The sequence below is a fragment of the Neopsephotus bourkii genome, unplaced genomic scaffold (assembly GCF_033783945.1).
Source record: "Neopsephotus bourkii isolate Nb327-2 ecotype Australia unplaced genomic scaffold, CSIRO-AGI_Nbou_v1 NB_1120, whole genome shotgun sequence".
NCBI classification, from domain to species: domain Eukaryota; kingdom Metazoa; phylum Chordata; class Aves; order Psittaciformes; family Psittacidae; genus Neopsephotus; species Neopsephotus bourkii.
The window spans coordinates 1,777,507-1,796,314 of record NW_026901606.1 but is presented as its reverse complement, the minus strand read 5'-3'; the positions used below and the strand labels follow the sequence as shown (position 1 = coordinate 1,796,314).

The 18,808-nt window shown below is 40.9% G+C and overlaps 1 protein-coding gene across 16 annotated transcripts in view; it reads right to left on the bottom strand.

The window, feature by feature from the left end:
• The window catches only part of CACNA1D (calcium voltage-gated channel subunit alpha1 D), a 185,296-nt gene extending 170,119 nt beyond the window's left edge, over nt 1–15,177 (bottom strand). For 9 of the 16 annotated variants that reach the window (XM_061362354.1, XM_061362364.1, XM_061362370.1 and 6 more), the window contains exons 1-3: nt 14,772–15,176; nt 12,417–12,735; nt 9,883–9,988 (exon numbers count right to left, since the gene is read on the bottom strand). In XM_061362354.1, coding sequence (XP_061218338.1) covers nt 9,883–9,988; nt 12,417–12,735; nt 14,772–14,808 — 462 coding nt within the window. In that variant the 5' untranslated portion in view covers nt 14,809–15,176. Of the gene's footprint in view, nt 1–9,882; nt 9,989–12,416; nt 12,736–14,771 lie in introns of all 16 variants that reach the window. The other 7 variants (XM_061362368.1, XM_061362363.1, XM_061362359.1 and 4 more) reach the window with 2 other exon arrangements.
• Between the last annotated feature and the right edge of the window lie 3,631 nt (nt 15,178–18,808).

Sequence of the window (18,808 nt, the reverse complement as noted above, 5' to 3'; positions counted from 1 at the left end):
TGTGATAGCTTTATTATAGTTAACAGAAAATGTAAAAATTTAAGTACAATTCAACTTGGTACTAGAATGTAGAGAAATTTTCTGTTGCAAATAGCAGAGACTTCGTACCTGGAAGTATTCATCTTTGCTCCAGCAGTCAATCAGAGTCCAAACTCTACTAAGCATCATTCAGTACCATGAGACTTTTAGGTACAGTTTGGTTAAACACTGTTCTTTTTATCACAGATTTTTTTTATTTTGTTTTTGTGAAGTCAGGAGTGTCAAGAGATTTGGAGACCTTATTTTAATAAATGTACAAGATCTATAGAATTTGGTAGGTGATTTTCTTTCATTTCTTCCCTTTGCTATAGCAAGAAATCAATTATTGATTTCTTCAGAGCTACCTGAACTTAGAACCAGCAAGTCTTCTTGCGATGAAGATAAGCATATACTTACTTAAACACCATTTCATGATGAATAACTGACTTACACCACACAACATTTTTACATGTTTTAAAGAATTCTGGATGGGTATATGAAAAAAATAAGTAATGACATCATAATAATTCTATTAGAGTGAAAAATTACATTAACAAAATGTCTGATAAACATAATAGAGCTTTGGGGTATTTGCTTGGAAGGACTGCATTTTTCTGATTAGCTGAGTGGTGTCAGACATGATCTTGCTGGAGGCTGCAGCCACCCTCAGCCAACCCAGGAAATTATGATAATTCAACTACTGAACCTTATCCAGGAACACTTCCTATGCTTATGTTCTTACGTTGTAAAGAGCTTTACAACCTTTATAGCATACAAATGTAACTTACTCTGTATGCTCCTTTCTTCCACGGGATCTTCTGCAAAACTTTATATTACTATCAAGCACTACAGTATTATCCTACAATAATACCCCCTAATAACATTGACCAGGCAAATTACATATCTTGGTCAGCTGCATCGATTTCATTGAAAATGTTATTTACATAGTTAAGTTTAGAGCATTAATCACAAATATTTAAAGTTTGGTTTCAAATGCTGAAGTCAAGCACCCAGATTTCTAAGAATCACCACACTGCTTAATCAAGGCATTCTTCAAGAGTGGGACACTAAAAGCACTTGTCATAAAAATGACTAGGAAGAAACAGGAACTACAGTGAAGTGTTGATCGGTGCTATCAAGGGAATTACATACAAGCAGGAACTAAGCACATGCTTTCAATCTCCTCTGAAAGGGGAGGGGAGAATGAGAGTCTATTTGCAATTCATTAGATGAAAATATTATTGCAGAGGATTACACAATAACAAAAACTCTAACATTGAAAAGCAAATCCATCCTGACTAATATTATCCCACTATCACTATATATTAATTTACCTTTTCTTCATGGCCCTGTCCACCCAGATGGCTCACCTAAAAAAGGTTTTTGGTGCATCACAGGATAAACAGATCTGAGTTGTTGCAAAAATGAATGATGAACCAATTCACAAACTCAAACTACCACTGCAAACAGCCTGCCATTAAAACTCACCAGATTGGAAGTGCTCTTAACAGCTCTTTAGTTGCTCTTAACAGCTACAGTCTTTTGAAGTACCCAGGAACCAGCTTTCTGCATAACCTGGAGTTTTGAAATGGGTTTTATAAAGCAATTCCAAGCAGTATTTAAGGCAGTCCCCTTTGGGTGTGGCACTGATACACAGCAACATGTAAAGATTTGCTATTTTTTGTGCTCATTTTTGAGTGAACACTTCAGAAGCCATTTTCAAGGTTTCCTTTAGCGTAGCAGCTATTGTCAAGGAGTAAAACCATGGATCATTTCATTAAATTCACACGCTCAACACTGGAGTAAATTAGCAATTCACATGGGTTGACATACAGTCAGTAAACTGCTTTTTTAGCTTAGGCTTGTTCATTTTTTTTCCAGAGCATTTGAAAATCAACTTTTATTATATTCCAATTGTTTGTATGAAAAGCACAAACTCCTCCCACTCACCTTAAATGCTCACTTTAGATTTGAATTGCAACAATTTTAATGTCAAATCTAACTATTTTCCCACTGGCCATTCAACTGATACAGTAACTATTAAGATTATTCTGTGCATTTGGAAGTACACAGATTTACTCTCATTGTGACCAGTCCACGCTTCACAATTTTCCAGGCATACCTTTATCAAGCACTATTCTGTCTGGGGAGGCTGACTTTAGGCTATAATAGAAAAAGAACTTACACTGTATCTCCCCAGACAGGTTGCCAATAATGTACTACCAGCAAATCTTTTTAAGGACAGTTAGTAGCCCTTAGTAGGAATTCCCCACAGGAACAAGCTTGCAACTTTGAACACGGAAAAAGACATTTCCTTTCAAACGGAAATGATTAAGTACATCTTTTAGCAAGGCATTCTGGTTTGGATAACTGAGAAGCTATCATCTCCTGCAACTAAAAACATGGAAAATCATTTTTGCAGTGTCATTAATTGAAACCTGTAAAACTGAGTTATGGACCTTCCCATACCCTTGCACTCCAAACAGCCATTTTTAGCTGTGCTGGAGTAGCTAGGTCCCAAGTTGTATTGGGGCACACAAATGTAAAACAACAGAGACTAGTCTACGTTATTCCCAAACCTCTACAAATCCAAATGACCTTTCTACCCGTTGGAAATTGCCAGGAACCTTGGTCATATCTTACTTTAAGGAACTTCCCTTTTTCTACGCCAGACTGCGAAATGAAATTTCTGTTTCATTCACCACTAGAGATGGACTTGACACATGCAATTATGTTTACCAAGAAAATTCGGGAACTCTTTCACGCTGCTGCTATACTGCACAGCAGACAGAACAGGCCTTGGAACTGGCTACAGGACAAAGTGGGTGTAAACCACCAACTCAGAATTTCCACAAACGAAAAAAGGTTTTCATAAATACACGATCTGCACTGGTAAGTAAAGTCAATCCCCAATAATCAGCCAATGCATACTACTGGAAGTAGTACATACTTGTAGTTTCATACAGCAATATGAAAAAATGTAAATATTAAGATAGTGCAGAGTACAGCATTAGAATATTTTTTAACAGAAATGTCATCTATTAAGGAATTCTTGCAACTGTGCGAGAATTACTTACTGGTGCATGCTGTGTCACCTAATGACCAAACAGCTTTACTATTACTTTTCAGAAAGGTAAATCAGACTGCTCCAGTAGTTGAATAGTTACCTCATGGGTTTTCTGAATGATAAAATAGGCATCAAAGTAATTGATGTACATTAAAAGCAGCACCTAAAAAAAACTACTGAAACTATCCCCAAGAACATTTACACATGAGTACAGATAAACAGATGGGCAAAGAATTCAAGCTTGTTCATTTTTAAGCCCATGTGAAAAGAAAAAGGACAGTTACTAACATTTGGGTTATTTCTTGCAGAACCTCCCAAATAGTCTTACACAAAGCTATAAATACATTTCACTGACTTGAATCAATATGCAAAATAAAATTCCTGTGGTATATCAGTTACGATTAGATCCAATATTTTTGAATCCTTCCTCAAATTAAATGCAATGACATTTTCCTTTAGTACCAGCAGTTAGGTGCTTGGCTAAATACACACAAACATTATCACATCTCCACCATGTTCTTCCATATACAAAATGAAGTATTTTTTGGTAGACTACAAGTTATCTTTCATTTCACCTGAAAATTTTACTCTGGTGACTTCTATGCCAGCTAGCAGAGGCATTAGAAAAGAACATTAGCTAAGAATCCAAAGGAAAAAAAAAAAAAAATCAGTGTAAGTTATTTAGACTGGAAGATGTTCTACGTAAGGGGGAATAGATCCAGGCCTTAAAGACACCTGAACTACAAAAAATAAACACAGCTAAGACACTAAGGATACACCTTTCTAAAATATATCACAGAACAATTAAACAAAAAAAAAACTTTACTAAATGTGGTTAAAATTAACAACATTGTATAACAATACTTTCAGAGAAGCTACGTGTAAAGGGTAAGTAAGGTAAAAAATAACTTTTTCAATGGATGGATTAATTATTTATGTGGCCTGAGAACTTAATGAGTCATAGGGTTGCTAATGAGATAAGGATAGGAAGCCTGACATCTCCAAGTCAAAAGTTAAACCAGCTCTTCTCGGAGTACACTCAGCTGTGCCCTAGATTGAAGGCACAGCTAACAGTTCAGGGACAACTATTGCTGGAGCTACTGAAAGATCCACCTGAATCCACTTACAGAGGAAGTTTTGCCTGAAAGCTCAGACACAAACATTACCTCTCTGTAGCAGTGCTCACTACTATGGCTCTCCCAATCGCCTGGAAGAAAAAAAGGTGTCCAGGACCATCACCCGACCTGCTCTGTAAGCGCAGGCTGGAAAGACCTTCTTTTAATGCAAAACCACACTCTTTGAGAGGTTCCCTGCTGACAACAGTAGTCAGAAACAAGGCTGAAGAATCCTCTTATCAGGGGCATAGTCTTTAATTACCATTAGGTTCCAGCCCTTCATGCATTAGGGTCAAGCCCACTACTCACACGACTTTGCACTTGCCAATTTGCTGTAACTTATGCAAGTATCAATCTCTTTTCAAGAACAGTGTCACCGTTGAAACCCTTCAGGGTCTAGCCACTAGGGATGCAGTACACTCAAAGCAGACTCAACCCAAACTTCAGGGGTGTAATTTTCATAGACTCTCAATGGATGGATGCTCCTTATTGTTCACATTTACCTTTTTTTTTGTTTGTAACAACCAAAAAGGTCGGTTGGAGCCAAGATCACACTTGCACTGTGCATTGTAAAGCAGCCCAGTGCTAGTCAGACCAGCTGGAAAGTCAGTAGGAGGCAAAGCTCAAGAAAGCAGAATATGGAACAGCAGGATGATACAAGAAAAAAAAAAATGGAGGTGGGAGAGTGGGATAGAGCAAAGCATGCTGCAGAAGAGGACAAACAGAAAAGTAAACACAGAGGAAAGCCAGAGGGTAGGCACAAAAGATAAGACAGAAAGGAAGGAGTGGGAAGTTCACAAAAGACATGAAGGGAAATATACCACAGACGGGGAGAAAAATGGAAAAGACAGAAACAGAATACAGATATATACAGGAAACCCTTCCTGCCAGAAACAGCTTCTTATCAAGCTCAGACAGGAAACATAGCCAAAAGAAAAGCTGAATCAAGCATGCAAAGTTCAGATCACCTGAAACTTCTGAAGGTAGATGAAAGCAACTACATTAACATATGAAGTAGTAAGCTTATGAGTATTTCATCCCAGAATACACTGCTCCTGTTCTGCTGTAAGAGAACAACAACTTCTCTCTCTCTCAGTAATAGTTTCACCCATCTACTTGCAGAAAGCCTGGTCCCACTTGTGAAAGAACATGAAGTGATTAGGGACTAATTATTTAGTAGAACTCAGAATCAAGTTCAGTAACTGGTTTTGAAGTTCATTAGCTTGTACTGCACTCCATGCAGTACAGAAAAGCTTAAGAGAAATACTCAAAGTATAGAAGATCCCTTCCTCCTACCTATCCTGGCACCCATCAGAGATAATGTCAAGGTGTTTTAAACAAAGGATTAGACAAACTTTCCCACAAAACACAGGACTGTATTACTCAGCACGTGGTCAAACACAGTCCAGTCTGAACTCAGCTCCGTACTTCTGCTTTGTTTGCAACACATTGTTGTGTTATCACCCAGTACTAACAGATCGCCCTTGAGAGAGAATATAACCATGAATCCAATGTGCAAGGAAACAGTAGTAGTACACCCTCTATTCTCAGAGAACAGCAAAAAGGGAAAACGGAAATCTAAGCCTGCCTGTCCAGAAGATGAGAAGACAAACACACTAATAATGAAAGGGACTCCTATCCCACATCAGTGATTACCATCTGCTTAATTTAGTCATTGATATAATGAAGAAACGTTTTATTGCTTCCTTAAGTTATCATAAGTATCTCAATTTATGCTGCTGGCTCTGTCACAAAAACTTCAATAATCACAACTTGCATATCAGCAAAGATGAGTGACTGACAGAAACACACAACTGTCCCACCCTTACACTTAGCTTACACCATCAATTTTCCATAGTCTACTGTTCTAAAAACAAGGGTTCTCACAAATAACCTAGGATAGATGTCTGTAAGAAGGTTTAAAATTAAAAATTCACATTCAAGAACAACAGACACTTAAGACAGCACCTATTTTAAAACAACACATAAATATGTATACATTTGATTTGCTATTTCTCTTACGACACATCTACCTGTTTCTTAAAATGCTTGTTATATTTACAGGTAATTTGTGCTAAAATTTCTTTTACCATTACTATTGCAACATACAACTGTGTTGACCAGACATCACTTGTTGGAACATTCACAAGAAGGTAAGCACAGGACGCAGCCAGCACTTGGTGGATGACAGATGGGCAGTGTTTCACTGCCTCAGTCACAGGGGAAGACAGAAATTTTATTTCAGGTTTCTCTTACAAATCTTGGAAATCCCAGCATACAGAATCCACCTCCTAACATCCCATCACAAGAGGAGAGAATACCTGTTCTGCACACACACTCTTGGACTGAGGTTGACTTCATGACTTTATGAAGTCATGCAGAATGACCACTTTGGCTGCTTAAATTCTCAGACATGCAAATGGTCTTCTCCCTACCTGAAGAAAAACCTAGAAAAGTTTCCATTTTCATTTCCAGTGGTTTTTGACCTATTGTACCATTGCTTCCTCATTCCATGGCTGATTATAAATTATGTGTATTTTGTATTCACAAAAAGAAAAATCCAGATGCATAAATATTTAAGGTTTTTGTTTACAAATAAAAAAAATATGAGGCAGTTCAGCTAGCTGATGGAAAGCAATTAATCCATTCAACTAAATGAAGCAACATTGATTTAGTCCCTGAGAACCAAGCCCTAGATGTAAAATTCATATGCAAACTTGTCCTGGGTTCAGCAGTAGCAGTCATTTTTCTTCTTCTTAGCAGCTGGTGCAGTGCTGTGGTTTTGACTTTTGGCTTGGGAACAGCACTGATAACACCAGTGTTTTTAGTTGTTGCTAAGTCACGTTTACTCTGACCAAGGACTTTGTGAGTCTCATGCTCTGTCAGGGAGGAGGGGAAGCCAGAAGGAAGCAGAGACAGGACACCTGACACAAACTGACCAAAGAGGTATTCCATACCACAGCACATCATGCCCAGGAGGTAAACTGGGGGCAGTTACCCCAGAAGGGGGAGGTCACTGCTTGGTCAGACTGGGTATTGGTCAGTGGGTAGTGAGCAGTTGTGTTCTCTTCCCTTGTTATTTCCCTTATCATCGTTATTATTGGTGGTAGCAGCAGTGATTTGTGTTATACCTTAGTTACTGGACTGTTCTTATCTCAACCTGTGGGATTTACATTCTTTTGACTCTCCTCCCCATCCCTCCAGGAACAGGGTGGGAGAAGTGGGGGCGTGAGACAGAGGCTGCGTGGTTCTGATTTACAGCTGGGCTTAAACCACAACAAAACTAAAATTTATAAAGCTGAACTTATGGAGTTTGCAAAGTAAGGAAGCAAAGGCACTAGAGGCAGGACATGTTCCCATTCCTCGCTCTGGTCTCTCCCCAAGGCACTAAATGATACAAGTGCTGCAATCTGCACCATGTCAATGAATGCCAGCGTCCCAGAGATGCAAAGAGGCTATGGGGCTGGTAGGACCAAACACCTTTGCTGGAAGGAGAGCGAAAACTATCTTACTTTGCCCAGCTTTTGAACTTGAATTAAAGCTGGAGCGGGGTACAGTCTCCCAGCAAGCTCACACTAGCAGTGCAGGGCTTCTGGAAGACATGTCTACATCCAGGGGCTAAAATCCTGCCAAACCTGTTTAGGATTTAATATCAATTTTTAGGATTTGGTCTTGTTTTTTTTAGACCAGTATCACAGAAGACCTGAACATTACTTGACAGAACAACCCCTACTTCCACTATAAGACAACTGAGAGCCCTCTCTCTCAAATATGTATCTATACATACACCTCCAGCATCAGGAAAAGCATGCTCAAGCAGGTTCCAAAGTAAGCCCAAAGATTTTTAACTCAGCTCTTCTATAATATCCTCTCACAGTACACTTGAATATATATTAAGAGTCCAACAAAGGAAGTGGGTCTACACTAGACAACGTCAGTGAAATACCAGAGGAAGAGACATGAACCCAGACCCACTGGTTAGTGTATTTCATGATGCAGAACTTCAGTTGTAAGAAAAGCCGATGTGGCTCATTGCAGAACTATTTATTTTATTAGATAAGGTACATGGGGTGTTCCTGTATGCTCCCTTATTGAGCTCAAATCTGTCCCAGCACCTGAAAGTACATTGCCAGGATAAATTCTGTTCTCTGAGCAAACTTAGTGGAATTAGTCAGCATCAGTAGAAACAGAATGCAAACTTAAATGGGAATTTGAGATAATTTTAAATAGCTAAGTAGGTTTTGTACATATATAACTGGGGGTTTTCAAGACACCTTCTATTTAAAAAGCATAAGGATGTCTTACTAAGAAAAATATATATATTTAAATATATATATATATATTTGCTAAGAGAAAACTGGCCACATCAGATAAAAAAAGAGAAACCATCAGGGACAAAAATGTCAATGCACTAGCCTCACAAAACTAATGCTAACAATATTTCTTGCTGCATTATTAGCCTCTGACACAACTAACAGCTTTACCCTTTTCATGTAATGCATTATGAAATTAGTTATTAGCAGATCTCTTGGTGGATTGACAGCTATGGAGATTTGTGCCCTGATTTCTCAGGATGAAGGGGGGGAGGACAGGGAAGAAGAGAGAAATAAAGACTGTTGGTTGGCTAGATAGACAGCTGCATAAATCATTCTTTACAGTGACCTGAATTAGTCTGCCTTTCACCACTACTTTTTATTGTCCATATTTGCTTCAGCTTGATAAACAAAAAAATATATTAAATGGGTCATATGCACAGAATAATTACTTTCAGGAAAATAAACAGGCTTACACACCACAAATCACACAAACATTTTCCAGGTGAATTAATCCAAAATTGCCTACTTACTGGTACCTCCTCATTTTATGAAGAAACCTCCCCTCTCCCAGAAAATGTCACATGCAGATTTTGAATGTACAGGGCTACTGAACTCAACTATTTCCAGGTGGTGATTACATTAAAACAATGAAATTACTGCAATATAATTCAACATTACCCTTGAATGTAACAGCTTTTCTTAAGTTTTAATACAGAATTAACATAAAATTAGTTTTCATTGTATTTTTTCAACTGCAACTCTAGTTGCTACTTTCAATTGAAGAAATACATCTCTATGCTCTGCTTACTGCATTAGCATCCCTTTTTTGAGAGATCACTTACACCAGCAGTGACTGCTTTTATAATACACATTGATGTTCCTATCACTTTAAAATGTATTAATGTAAAATTCCCCACCATCCTCTTATTAAAAGCTAACATATCTAGTAAAATACACGGCAAAACAACACTGTTATAAAAATGAAAACAATCTAGACAAGTATACAAGGAAAGGCAGTAAAATTTCAGGACTGAAACAAGTGTCAGAAGCACAGTAACAGCTAGTAAATCTATTTCATCAGTATAAGCAATAGGAATTAAAGTTTTTATACCACACAAATAAGTTTATACAAGCAGCATAATATTAATGTACATTCCACTCCAAAGAATTTCACTTCTGAAAAATGTTATTTTAAACATATGACATAAGTGAGCACATACGAAAACTGAAAAAAAACACCGAAGTAATTTCATAAACATTCTATTTTAAATTTTCACTATATATCAATTTTAACTTTTTTACTAACAGCTAATCATGACCATCAAGTTATACAGTAAAGAAATACTAAAAACTCAAGAGTACTTACCAAATTATGATTTGTTGAATTAGAATCATCTTCTGGGAATGGGATGTAAACAGCTAAGGCCACACAATTGGCAAAAATAGACAACAGTATAAATATGTCAAATGGTCTGGAAAATCTTGTTAAGGAATTAATGAATTATGTCTGTCTACAAACTTTTAAGTCTAACTCTTTCAGCATCAACACTTATAAACTAAATCTTACTTTTTCGGCAACCTTTTGACTGATAACTATGACAAACAATCTCCTTCAGTTATATAGCTGCACCACATTATTTTCCATCACAATGACTTTTTTTCCCAAAAAAGAACACTGAACAAGAGAAAGCTATTATTCTTGCTGCCACACAGCAATTTAGATTAAGTTCCAGAAATTAATAAAATTATATACCCTTAAATCAAGACACGGGCCTTCATGATGGTCAAGGAACACTTACTGAGCTGTTCTGTCCTCATTTGCTCACGTAGGTCTCATTAATGTTAACAGAAATGTGCTCACCCAAAAGAGAAAAACCATTTGGGATCTCGCTCGTAATAGGATATGAGACAGATTCCCAGCAAACCACAACAGTTCTCCTGTATGAGAGCTGGGAAGCTGAGTAACTTTGCTTTGGCCAGGACAGCAGATGAAAGTTTCGGTGAGCAAACTGGGGAACACCACTACTGGCTTGGCAGCCATGCACACTGAGAGGCTATAGGCTTCACACTGACAATACCATATCGGGATGACAGCAACTGAAACCTAAAGATACCTTCTTTCTTCCAGAAAGAAAAATATTTCTTAAAAGTAGAAGTTCATCCTTCAATTTATCATTAATTCGCCTATCCCTCAAACCATTTCATTGTTTTATTGTAGCTCCAAACATGGAGGTACCTAGATGAACATAGCCATGGAAATTTGGAAAGAGAGTATTTAGGGCTTTAGCTGTGTTTTTTGACATTCTTTCCTTAATTCAGTGAACAACTTCATGAGACATGTCCGCAAAAATCCCACAAGAGACTACAGGACGAACATTGAAAATACTCAAAAGCATATTTTTGTCATTTTTCATTTCTTTCTGGGGGGAGGGAAGAAAAAAAAGACAAAACAAAAAACCCCAAAACAACAGCAATTCACACAAACCACCAACTCCTACAAACCCCCATCTGCCCCTTAGGATCTGTTACATTTTGTTTGTTGACTTGCAAAAAGTTTGTCACCTCAAGGGCTGAGTTTATGTTCACAAAGCCTATCAACATCAACAACTGCTGCGTTATGTACGAAGTTACAGCACACATCTTAACATGCAGCATTCTCCAGACTGAAATGAACAAATGATAGCAACACAAGATTGACAACTTTGTTTTATGATGTATTGCTACTGGGACAAATTCAGCCCTGAATTATTCCACTCTAGATCCATAGTAATTTCATTTAACTGACCTTAGCCAAGGAGAGGCCAATTTACTGAAATTAGTTGGACTTCTACCAGTTTCAATGAAAGAAGCAGCTATTTCACTACCTTTAATTTGCAACCACTACCTTTAATTTATGTTCAAAGAATTGAAAAAAAAAACAAAACCCAAGCCCTATAAATGAGTAACAGCTCCTATTGCCAGGCTGGCTGTTCTGTTTCAGTAACAAAATGAGTCTTATCTCAGCAATCCACTCTCTTGAACAGCTGTTTCCCGTAACAGGGATGCTGCTGTGACTAACAGACCAACATTATTCTCCTCATACCTCAACAAAACTATCTTCTATTTCAAACCTTTTCCTGAGAATTAAGTGATACGCCAAATCAACACGCTGTCAGTTGTGCCACAGACATCCATGTACTTTCACATCACAACCACTGACCTAAAGACAAAGAATCCTTCCCAGCATAGAAGTCATTGTGAATACAGGCCAGTATGTCTGACCTCCTCTCTACACACGTGCATGCTTCTAATATGTTTGGTGGCAGGCATATGTTGTAAAAGTCCTAAAGATTAATATATTTCAAACACTTTGATGTACTTAGAGTGAGTCCTTGACTTAACTAAATATCTTCCCTATTTCTACTACCTGGAAAAATAATCTTTTTTAAAAGATTTCTAATCTGACTCACTCGCCCTAAGAGCAATACACCAAACTACAATATGGAAGATACAGGCCTGATATCTCAGGTCAACTCCCAGTTAATACTAGATTTACTGCCATCCATTCAACCTTCTTTGGAAGGCCACAAACACAATACAAAGGTTTGCTGGAATACAATATAAGTTTGTAACAAAAAAGTTCTGAAAATGTTCCCCCACCTCCTCCAAGACAAGAGGAACAGCTAGGAGCTCTTCTCTGACTTTGAGCTACTTATTTCAGTAAAATGATATTCTATATCCTTATGACACAAGCTAGGAGGTATCCTTAACAGCAACTTATGCAAAATTAACTGTCATCAAAATTAAAGAGTTACCTACAAGTGCAAGTGAACTAATATGTTAGCTGTGATGCTATAAGATGCTATAAAACAATTGATACAAGGAACAGATTGTAAAAAACGAAACCACATCAAAGGATACTTCCATTCTACTAGACTAATGCAGGCTCTTCGTATTGGGTTGTTGAGGGATAAACAGAAAAGGGCACGGGGTGGCCGACTATTAGACGTATTACCCTGTTTTTTGCTCTTGGCATATTGCTGGCGTTTTCTTTGGGACAGAGATCCTACAGGCTGGGCTGTGGTGGTACTCATATTTTGGGCAGCCTTCGCTTGTCTAGCAGCATCAATTGCAGCTTGCCAAGATAGAACAGTCGGCTTGGATGGTGCTGAACTGTTTGACTGAATAGCTGGTCCGTCACCAGGGAGAGGAATCCTGGTGCTACTTGCATAGTTCGCCTCTGTGGGACAAAAGAAAGAAGTACTTGGTTATATTTTTTTTTTATATGCTAAAATGTGTCCAATATTTCTGAGAAAAAGATTATTTTGAGACTTCTTGGCAGTGTGATGCTTCCATGACATGTACTACCAAGCACAAGTATATGCAGACGCATGTTTGACTGAACAGTAGCAAAAAAAAGCACTCAGGGATCAGTATTGTAGCTTCGAGTTTAATGCAAGCATCAAGACACAAACACTTCATGTTTTGATTCTTCCAGTTACTGCATTTTTTCCTAGCTGAATGGCGGCTTTCATGTCACCATGTTTATCCAATAAAATATAGTTATTCCTTAAAATGAACTTTGCTGTAGTACCTTAGTGTTTACTATTTCTCCTTTCATTTTGGTCAAAAAGTAGTTGTTTAAAATGCTTATGCATTGCTCAATTAAGAATAACCAAAACTAGGGTATAGAAGAAAGACCTGTAAGCAAGTTACATCTCACCTTACTCTCTATTCTCAAAGAAAAATGCATGGCTGCCTCTCATGAGTGAAGAATCCAATAGTCTGATAAACATATTCATAAAGCACTGGTATCTTTCACGCTAGAAATTATAACCATGATACCACTGTAGAGGGATGGGGTTTGGTTTTGCTTTTTAACAAGGTTTTAAAATAATAAACTGTACATTCCAAACACTAATAAAGTCCTCTTCATCCCCATGACAGCCAAGGAGGCAAAATACCACCTCATTGCACGGATCTTTCCTTGCAAGCTCCTTAACTAGAGCAACAGTCTACTGCTGTATGCACCTGTAGAAAGGAGACTCCCAAGTGAAACTCAAAACTTGCAGATGCCCGGGTGGGAAGAAATATGGAGGAACGGCACAATATACGTGCTGGAAATCAGGGCTAGCAGGGGATGACTGTGAAATGGATCTACCCAGGCAGGAGAGGAAAACAGCTCCGCAGCGATCGCTGCTCGTCAGAGAGCCACAAAAAGCACACCCCTCCTTTTCTATATGCGGGGGGAAACAGACAACGGGAAAGACGCGAGAGCCACGAACACGCGTGGACGGGAACGAGCCTGGCGTCGGCCGCCGCCGCTGCCCGCCGGGGCGAGGGGCCGCGGGAGCCCTAAGATGGCTCCCCGGGATGGCGGCGGGTGTCGGGGGGATCACGGAGGCGGCCGAGCTGCCGCGGGGACCCGGCACCAGGGCAGCGAGCGCTAGCCAGCGGCGTGTCACGGGGGGCAGCGGCGCCGGGGGCGGGCCGGCTCCGGGGCAAAGGCGGGGGTGTCAGCGCCAACGATTCCAAAGCATCCCTGCTCTTCCCCACTTCCCCCCCCCCCCCAACAAAACTGCTATGGCACAGCCATCTCCCCCGCCTTCCGCCTGCCCTTCTGGATGCCATGAAACGTGGTTCGGCGCAAACAAACCAACCACCCACCCACCCATCTACCTATCCACCGTCCTTCCACATCAACACTTGAAGGGGAAAACAAAACTTGCCCCTATCAGGGGCAAAACCACAAATCTGCAGTTAACTGTGGGGTAGGAATCGTTTATAAACAACCGCGGGGATGTGGCAGTGCCGGAGGGGATTAGCGCCGAGGAGCCTCGCGGCTCGCCCCGTGCGCCGAGCAGGGACCGGGCACATCGCACCCACGGCCCTGCCCCGACCCTTCGCCCTGGCGCGGGGAACCCTCATGAGCCGCAGCGCCGGGCAGGTTCATCCACGATTACACAAGTACGAGGGAAGCGAGGAGCAAGCCGCGAGCTCCCTCAGCGCAACCAGCCGGTGTTAATGGCCCCAGGACGAGGGACGGACGCGCACGTTGGTCACACTCCGAGGGCAGCACCTTATCCCGCCTTCACCTCATCCCCGGTCGCTCCCCGAGCCCTGCCGCTCATCTCTTTCCCATCCCAAACGTTCCCCACCCTCCAACCCTCCCCTAATCCCCCCGACTCCCAAATCCCTCATAAATCCTCCCCCGCTGCCCCCTCCCTTCCCTCAGCCCAACACGCCGCTGCCCTTGGTAGGAGCCCCGGCTCTTACCTGCTGGGTGCCGCTCGGGCTGCTGCTGCTGGTGCATGATTCCCACTTTCTCCAGTGCGTACGAGGAAAATGGAAAATAAAAAAAGGGCAGAGACCCCCCCCCACCCCACCGAGCCGGGTGTGCGCTGCCCCTGCGCTCCCCTCTACCCGACCCCCATGGTAGTGACTAGCGACGTGCGAGGGGCTGCTCCTCCTCCTGCCGCTGCTGCTTCGCCGCTGCCAAATCCCTCAGAGTTTCGGCCAACATGACACTCACATCCGGGTGACACGGGATCTCTCCATCCCTAGCAACCCGGCTGCTGCTGCCGCTGCCTGCCCCTCAGTCCCCCTCCTGCCGCTGCCTGCTCCTCCTCAATCCCCCTCCTCCTGCCGCTGCCGCCCGCTCCTCAGCCCCCTCCTCCTGCCGCCGCCACGGGGTTAACTCCCTCGATGCTGCTGCTGCCGCCGCCGCCACCTGCTGCTGCTGCTACTGCTGCCGCCGCCGCACTCCGGGCCGGGCGGGGGCGCGGAGCCGCTCTCTAATCGCTTGGAGCTCCGGCAGCCGCAAATAGAGCTGCTGCTGCCGCCACCGCCGCCGCTTTAACCCCTTCGCCGCCGCACGGCGCCTCCCACCCCACACGGCGTTCCCCCACGGCCCGGTTCCCGCTGCTCTCTCGCCGCCCCGTGGCCGCCGCGTCCCATCCGAGGCCCCGTGCGCTCAGGCCCCGCGAGGCAGGTGCGCCGGGACACTGCCCGCCATGGACAGCTCCAGCCCTGAGCGCACCGCACTGCTGGGACGCCGTGGGGCGGACCGGGGGCTCCGGGCTCAGCCCGAGAGTCCCGAAATTTATCCAAAAAAATAAATCGGCTTTTCGGCACCTTCGACTGCAGAACCCCGACCTTTCACTCTGGGTTTGCTTCAGTCGTGTCGAAGCTACCAGAGCTCTGTGGAGGGGTACGGGTGAAGGAGGAAGCTCAGGGCAGCTGCCTACGACTCCTGCGAGGCAGCATTGCCATCACTATGGAAAATAACTTATGAGACAAAGTCAGGGTTATAGACACACAAATTCAAAACGGAGCTTATGCTTCAAAGTTAAAATTCGTTTTCTCAAGCAAATAATATTTTCCAATCTTTTTAAAGAGCTTTTCAAGATATTTTTTAACATGCTCTGATCAAACCCAATGCTTTCAAAACTTTACCTTTGATAAAGGTATTATTTTGCTAAGAAAACATATTAGTGAAACTACTACTATCCTTTTCCTCTATCACTTCCTTATTCAGATCCTATCCTTTTAGTCATCCTTCACCCACAACTATCTCTATCAAATTAATAATAAATAACAACTATATACACATAATAGAAGTAAAACCTTAATACAGCTGGTATTCCCCAAGGACATGGTGCAGAAAACCCATCCTCCAGCTTTACAAGTCCTCTGTTAGATGCAGCCTATCCCTTTTGGTGTTACCTTCATAAGTTAAAACATTAGCAACAAGGATAAGCCAGAGAGAGTCCTCCTAACAAAAAACCCCAATACCACTTCTTGACCTTAACTTCAGCACTTCCTTTTTTTCAATCTTCTGACCTGATGGATTCAGCTGTTGAAGTCGTGAGTCAATCTGTCGGTTAGATTTAATTAGGAAGGCACCACACCCACTCAGCAGGTTTCTATCATTACAGCACATGTTTCTCCAGATTAAAAGTCTACTGTGTACTTAGGTACTTGCCTTAAATGTCCATGAAAGTCATTAGGACTTCTTTTCCCGACAGTCAGATATTTAGGTGTCAGAAATGCTTGGTACATTTTCAAAAGTATCTAAATCAAGCCTAGTTGCCTAACAACCACTGCAGGCACTGGAAGTAGGCACCTAACCTGCTTAGGCATTTATTGCCTTGACAAATCTAGACTCACGTATCTAAATCACGTTTTTAAAATGAGGCTTATGAAGTTAAGCACTGAGATATTCATAACTGATAAGTCCTGGATCTAACATCAGCAAAAAGCATCCCATAGAAAAGGGCTGCTTCCCTTACAAATGTTTTCATGAAATTCCTGGATTCTGGCCTCACCAATGCCTATTTTCTAACCCTAGTTCTTACAACAGACCATAGTAGTATGTACTGAAAGCTACCAAATGCTTCTCAAAAATATCTTGGTGAACCTCCCAGTAAAACCATAAAAACAGTTGTTCCAAACCTATAAGCACATACTTTTGCATATTTCAAAAGCTAACGGGCCCTTTATTGTTAGATCAGGTTATCTACTGTATTTTCAAAAACAGAATTATAATTAAAAATGAAACTCAACTTATAGCAGCCTTCCAAAACCTAGAAGGGGCCTGAAAGAAACCTGGAGAGGGACTTTCTACAGGAACATATAGGGATAGGACAAAGAAGAATGTTTAGATTGAAAGAGGGGAGATTTAGATTAGATATCGAGAAGTTCTTCACTATGAGAATGGTGAGATTTCACAGAAAACTTCACTAAATTCATACTGAGATACTGGAATGGGTTGCCCAGAGAAGCTGTGGCTGCCCCCTCCCTGTCAGTGGTGAAAGCCAGGTTGGATGGGACTTTGGGCAATCTGGTCTAGTGGAAGGTGTCCCTGCCAATGGCAGTTGGTTGGAACTGGATGAGCTTCAAGGTCCTTTTCAACCCAAACGAGTCTGTGATTCTATGATTCAATGGTTCTCATACATTTATTGCATATTTGCAACTAAACATAATTTAACTCTCAATAATATTTATTGGTTTTCAGGGATTTATTCTCTGTAAGGGAAAGAGGTGGCCAAAGAAGCATCCTCTTATGGACATGATAGGAGCAAAAGCCCAGTGAGAATTTAGGAGCATTGTGCAGAAGGAAAAACCTTCCTAACCAAAACTAGATCCACTGTGAACATGTAGAATGGTACACAGCAGTATTGTGCAGCGGTTCACTGCATGAAGAAGGAATAAATCCGATTGCAGTGTATGTGGGAGGAACTTGCGTAACAAATACGCAATTTTATAAAAAATGGAAAGCAACACAACTAGCCTAGTCCTTAACAAGGCAGGGATTCTCAGCCACGCAGGTTAATCCACTATTAATTCTAATAGTACAGCTGAAGTTATTAGTATGCTAATATATACTAAACTATTACTATCATTATACAGGGGAGGAATATTTTAATGAAAGATGCCTACATTGCAAGCAAGGACTTGCAGGATTCCTTCGCATCCATATTATGCATTCTCTTAATTTTGCAAATATTTTCAGGTGCATTCTCTTCTTTTTGTCTAAAGACTTCTATTTTCATTCTTCTTATCTGAAGTACGGTAGAGCTACAGTTTGAGTCTGAAGATGTTTGAATTTTTATCTAAAAAAAAACATGATGAAATTTAAATATGTCTGTATATTGTTTATGTCAGATCAGTAAATATCATCTTCCAAATGCCAGTACAAGTGATGGTGACTCTCTAAAGAACTGAAAACAGCACTTTGTTATTATGAATGTAGTTTATATGGACAACTATCAAAAATACATACTTCTGAAAGCCCATTAACTGGGATCTCAAAACTAGATAAAATGGTGCACAAATGGATTTTAAAATACATTAATCCACTATAGAATAAAGATGACGAGAGGGAGGCTTAATTGTTCATGTTATTGACCTTATTCATGCTTGAGATTTAATAGGTTAAAAAAACCTTCAAAAGGATACAGCAATGAATTTGCATTTGCCTTCTGCAAGAATAAGCTTTTCTCCTTTTGCATAATTGTTTTTATTTTTTTTCTTTACTTCTATTTAGTGTTTGATAAAAACATTCAAGATACAAGAAACCTTCTTCACTGAGGTCTTACCGTGTAATCTTCTGCATATAAGCTCACCAAAAATACAAATTTTTGAAAGCTAAATGTAAATGAAGTGAGTAACACTACTTCAGTCTAGCTGGAGATCTAGCTGTATATTCTGGGAAAAAATCTCATTGTGAAAACTTGTATAGAAACGGGGAGGGAGGGAGGAAGGGAGAAGGAGGAAAAGGAGGGAAGACATCAGTGTGCACAGACAATGCT